The 6,000-nt window shown below is 40.1% G+C and overlaps 1 protein-coding gene across 1 annotated transcript in view; it reads right to left on the minus strand.

Annotated features, from left to right (window-relative positions):
- PRSS56 (serine protease 56) overlaps positions 1-3,720 on the minus strand; it is a 43,877-nt gene extending 40,157 nt beyond the window's left edge. Inside the window, exon 1 of the mRNA XM_063442840.1 lies at positions 3,610-3,720. Within this exon, the coding sequence (XP_063298910.1) occupies positions 3,610-3,682 (73 nt within the window). The 5' untranslated portion in view covers positions 3,683-3,720. The remainder of the gene's footprint in view (positions 1-3,609) is intronic.
- Positions 3,721-6,000: the final 2,280 nt, after the last annotated feature.

A 6,000-nucleotide genomic window follows, 5' to 3' on the forward strand; every position in this document is an offset into this window, starting at 1 on the left:
ACAAAGTATGTAGAGTAGAATACAACACTGCTTTGCAAGGATTCCTTAAAATAAAGAGTCACTGTAAATTATACAATAAAATATACATAATGTTATACTGTAACACAGCAGAGAGTATAAAAAAAAAAAATACAACACATTTCATCTGTGTTATATCTTGCCTGAAAAAGAGTCCTTGTTTTATAGGGTTGCCAATTAAGGCGCAATACAAGTCACTTGAGGTCAATTACCTCGGATTTTTGTGTGTGTTCCACCATGGGATGCATCAGTTCTTCTGTTCCGGTTTGTGAGCTCATTTTCCGAGAACATTATTGATGAAGTATCTATAGAAATGTTAAACTCATTCAGAATCACTGTAGCATCGTTGGGGTGGCAGAGGGGTGGGGGGGGGGGGGTTCTACCCCTCCCCTACCCTTCAATCCCATGCAAAGATATTTTATGTCTTGAAAGTTTCCTTTCTTCGCAGCATTGGTGGATTCATGTCGCTATTCCTATTAAACGGGCACAGCAAGGAATGCTTCTTTTATTTCTTAATGCATCTACCTGAGTGTGGTGTACATAATTTATATCTACAATTATATGGAAAAGCCTCCTTTTCTTAAAATGCAAATAGAAGATCTCCTCAGACCATGGTAAAAAATAGAAGAAGACAGGGCGTGGCTAGCCGAGCAAAGAACAAGACGTGCAGATACAGAGCTCCTGTAAACCAGGCGAAAATAAGACAACAAAACGCCACAAAGCAATATTTAAATCGACCCAAAACATATATAGGGGTACCTCAGAACCCCCCCAGAGAGAGATGGGACGCAGGAGCCGCAAATTGACCCACTCGGGGAGCTCAAAACAGCCAGACATTCACACGTCCTTTGATAGGCCGCACCAACCCGCACAGCCCAAGATGGCGCCCGTGAGGCCTAGAGACTCCAGCTACTCGGAGGAGTCCGTGGAGGAGGACGACATCGCAATACCGAGAGCCAAGAGCACGGTGTACGGGAGTGAAGACTCCGATTCCGACACCTCACCCTCCACCAAAGGGGACATAAAAAAATTACTCATAGACTTGCGGGAGGTATGGAAGGCTGACTTAGCTGGAGTGCGCAACGAGGTAGACAGCCTCACCACACGGATCAGCGCGGCTGAATTAAGGGAAGGGGAAAGAGAGCAAGAACTTACGGAAACGAAGGCCCGATTGGAGACTATGTCCCGGCAGCTCCAGGGGCTCACCAGAGCAGTCACATCCCTGGAGGCAAGGCACCGCAAAAGGAATGTAAGGATCCACGGGGCACCGGAAAGAGTGGGCTCGGAGGCCATACTGGACTTTACCAATGAAGTAGCAGCGGTACTGGGGGTGAAATCCTCAACAGGAGCTCTGCCCATCACATCTGCGTTCCGGGTACGGAAGGCCCCTACTGCTCCGGCGGATGCCCCTAGGGACATCATCGCAGTTACCAGGGATTTTTCCATAAAATCAGCAATATTGACGCGCTCACGCAGCACCCCTACAATCATGGTGGACGGCTGCTCCATTCGAATATATGACGACCTACCTTTCAACATCCTTCTAGAGAGACGGAGGTTCATGCCAGTGACAAGGGAACTTCGTGAAAAAGGAATCTGATATAGATGGGGAGCATCGGGCACTCTAGTAGTGCAACGAGGGGACTGTATCTTAACCCTATAAGCACCAGAAGATCCAACAGAATTCCTGAAGGCACTCCACTTACCAGGGCCGGCAGACATGAACCCAGTTACTGCTGGGGCCAACCCAACGCAAAAACGAACCACCGAGACGAGAGCACCACATAAGAAGACGAGACTGCTGAACCCACCATAGCCTGGTGTGGCGGACGGAGCATGAGTATCACTCACGCCGCTAACACCCCACGGGACTAAGACACGTAACTTACTTTACCTCACTGCTGGCCTTATATTACCCACAAATTTAAATGTAAATTTGCCTCCAGTTTTTACCCTTTTTCTTTTTAATTATATATAATAATAATGTTTTTTTTTGTTGTTTTTTTTTTACACTCTTGTTATGCCTGAGAGTATGCCAGGCTATAAGAGAGAACGGAGGGCTAATATTGCACGAGACTTGTATGATCTGAGACCCTCTACACAAACAGAGGAACTCTCCTAAAGCATGATACCTAGACGAGGATAATTGCTTGTTTATTTGGTTCTCTTTTGTTTGTCTGTATTTTCTCGTACACTTGACCTGTTAGTATTTACGTTGCATGCTTCGTACTGTTTATTAAAGGGTTCCTACGAGAAACTGTAACGCTGCAGGGAAGCGGACAGGGGAGAGTAGAGGGGAAGGGCACAGTACACGTCCCATTACCATACCCACTGACTTAAAGGGACACTATAGTCACCTGAACAACTTTAGCTTAATGAAGCAGTTTTGGTGTATAGGCCATGCCCCATGCAGCCTTACTGCTCAATCCTCTGCCATTTAGGAGTTAAATCCCTTTGTTTATGAACCCTAGTCACACCTCCCTGCATGTGACTTGCACAGCCTTCCATAAACACTTCCTGTATAGAGAGCCCTATTTAGGCTTTCTTTATTGCAAGTTCTGTTTAATTAAGATTTTCTTATCCCCTGCTATGTTAAGAGCTTGCTAGACCCTTCAAGAGCCTCCTGTATGTGATTAAAGTTCAATTTAGAGATTGAGATACAATTATTTAAGGTAAATTACATCTGTTTGAAAGTGAAACCAGTTTTTTTTTCATGCAGGCTCTGTCAATCATAGCCAGGGGAGGTGTGGCTAGGGCTGCATAAACAGAAACAAAGTGATTTAACTCCTAAATGACAGTGAATTGAGCAGTGAAATTGCAGGGGCATGATCTATACACTAAAACTGCTTTATTTAGCTAAAGTAATTTAGGTGACTATAGTGTTCCTTTAAGCATATCAACAGAGGACGAACCCAGAGAGCATAATAATACATGGAGGGAATCACATGGACTAATATAAGGACTAATCATTCAGCGCATAAAAGCAGGTTCAGTCCAAAGTACCCACAGTTGAACTCACATACGTGACTCAGAGTTAGATATTCCTGTATGAGTCCCAATACCATTTAGATTTAAGCCCCCTGCCGATACCCACGACTTTCACTGGGCCTATAAACCTTTAAACCTAGTTTACAGTTGTTATGCTCTTGCACTCTCCTTATTTTTACCAAAGCCTTTTAAAGATACGGTCATATAGTGAAGCATGCACACTTTTTGTTTTACCCGATTTTTATGCCCTACCAGACCTGACCAAAACCTTAGGATTGATACTTCTCGTGGGCACCGTATCGTAAATTGTTTATAATGTTTCCTGGGTACCTACTACCTCTCCTTCACTCTACTGTATCTTTTAAGCCTATCTTTTCTATACTAGTTGAAATTTGTTGTGAGTTTGTGTCTAATTAATTCAACAGGTTGTTATCCTAGAGGATGTCAACGTTCATTACCAACTTTCCACTCTATCTGGACAGTTTTTTCTGTCCGTACTTATCTTATCCTTATGAGGTATATGCTATGATAAGAAATAATACTGATAGTGTAGTGGGTTCGAATGTCTCAATGAGGGAAAAAATAAATAAAATGTGCACTTACACATTCGTGGAACTTCAATCCAGCTCCAATGTTTGCGCCTGTTCAGAGTGATCCCCACCAGAGGATATAGCATAGCAGTGGAGCAGCAGGCTGTACTAAAAGCAGTTGGAGTCCTTGTGGATGTAAAAAAGAAAAACTGAATAAAATATGGTGTAGTAGTTCAAACTTAAAATTTAAAAAGTAGGTATAAGTGTTTACGCTCACATATTATAGAGACTCTGAATTAGCTCCTAAGATATAGCATGCAGTGGTATGATCCTCAATCTAGGATATATAGGTGGTGCAGTAAAGAAGAAAAACAAAACAAATACTGCACACTGTAAAACGGGAGTGTAAAAGAGAGTTAAAATCCAACTTACATGAAGTGGAGCAAGGTAACGGTTTAATCAATCCATAAGGTGTAGGTGGTATATATTCCCACCAAGGATATATAGAACAGGAATGGAGCAGCAAGATGGTCAGGTCCAATAAAAAAGTACTATAATTTAAAAATAATAAAATAGAAGTTAAAAAACAGATTAAAAAACACTAAATTACCCTTGATGCGTTTCACCAAATGTGGCTTTATCAAAAGTATATTACTTTGGATATACATGTCAAGTATTTTTATAATAAAGTACTTTGTGTTGATAATGTGATATATTTTTTTTCGTTACTTTCTGACTTTACATATTTTAATGTGGCAGGTAAATCTCAGGCTTTTTTTCAGTGATGAAAAATAAAAATACAGAGTTATGGGGAAAACATGTAATATCTCGTCTCAAAAATCTGCTTCAGTTTTATGCCTGTCAATAGAGAGACATAGACCATTAGATAACACCACTGGAAATGAAAGTAGCAAGCATGTTTCTGATTTGACTCTAAAACTTCATGAAAAACAGACATAATAAGTATTCGTGTGTTTAGAAAATTTAGCCGGATCTAATTAAGGAAGATTAATAGATTGAAAAAGCACCCTTACTGGATCACGTACTCCCACTCCATAACAACTTCAGCTCAATGGAATTAGCTTTGGGACAGGCTGTCTGGGCACAATTCTACCTTTAGGGCCTTGACCATTTTCCAATAGATGGACCCCAAAGTTGGACTTCCAGTTCCTCCTCTGCCTCCACATCTTTATGAGAAAGATTTGTTGGGTAGAAGACTGAGTGCATTAGTGGAAACTCTGCTATACAGCTATATTAGCTAGAGATTTGTCTCAAAGACTCAAACGTGTTTAGCTATTCAATTATACAATAAACTCAAATTGTTCTTATCGAAAATGATAGAAAAGCCTGAATTTAATCATTATGGAGAAATTGATCAAACTGTTGGTCTTTGAGACTTCCTGTGTTGCAAATAGTTATTTAAGACAACTGTGAACCAATTTTTTACAATTTAGATGCCTTCACAACTAAGACAAACACTCATTAAAATAAAATTTAAAAAAGTAAATACAATTAAAAAAAGACTACATTTGCATATCAAATAATTACTGATTTTACCATAACACTTGATATACAAAGGTAGATTTTTTTTCCCCATGAGTTACAGTATAACATAGCCTTTTCTATAATACCATTTTAATGTAATAAAGAGTTACCCTGCTATTAGACATAACTGTCACTTTAAAAGTGGTTATTAAAGAATTAAGAGAAACTAGTTAAAACAATCTTAATTCTACAGACATTAAATAACAATTATAAAATTACATATGATAAAAGATAAGCCAACTAAAGAAGGCCAAGCAATAGCAATGCGAGTACACATACACAAAACAATAGCACAACAAAGACTGCCCCTCACAACTACTGAAGTTGGGAATATGCCAGTCTCAAAGCTTTTTAGTGTAAAAGGGCGGGCATCAAACTGAGCTGGTGGAAAAAACGTCTGGATATCTGTCAGGGGGCAGTTAAGGAGGAAGGAGGGAGAAGGGGGATAGACAGCAGGGATAGCGTCTTTCATTTATACAGTTGTACAATGAGCTCCAATGTTATAGCCTCCTCCCAGCACACTCATACAGCACTCCTATCAGTGTGAAAATTCTAAGAAACTCACTAACACTGCCCTCTCGTGGCTACCGGACAGACGAGTTGGCTGTAATCTCACAATGACTACAGGATAAAATATTCAACTGCAAAAAGAGATTACCTGAAAAAACAGTCATTGTGTTATATTCATATGCAAAAATACTAGCTAAAAAGGTAACTTGCTAACTATGGCCTCAATTGATTTATTTTGCAGGTGAGCAGGTGTAACACGTGTATCAAATAAGTCAAACATATGCTTAGCGTAGTACAGTGTTGATAGCAAACATATCAGCAATTTAACACCTATTTTTAAATTTATGTTTAAGATAGCTTCGGTGAAGAGAGGTCAATATACAGTAGCTTATAATCAAGTGTAGAGCCT

The sequence above is a fragment of the Pelobates fuscus genome, chromosome 2 (genome assembly GCF_036172605.1).
Source record: "Pelobates fuscus isolate aPelFus1 chromosome 2, aPelFus1.pri, whole genome shotgun sequence".
In the NCBI taxonomy this organism is placed as follows: Eukaryota; Metazoa; Chordata; class Amphibia; order Anura; family Pelobatidae; genus Pelobates; species Pelobates fuscus.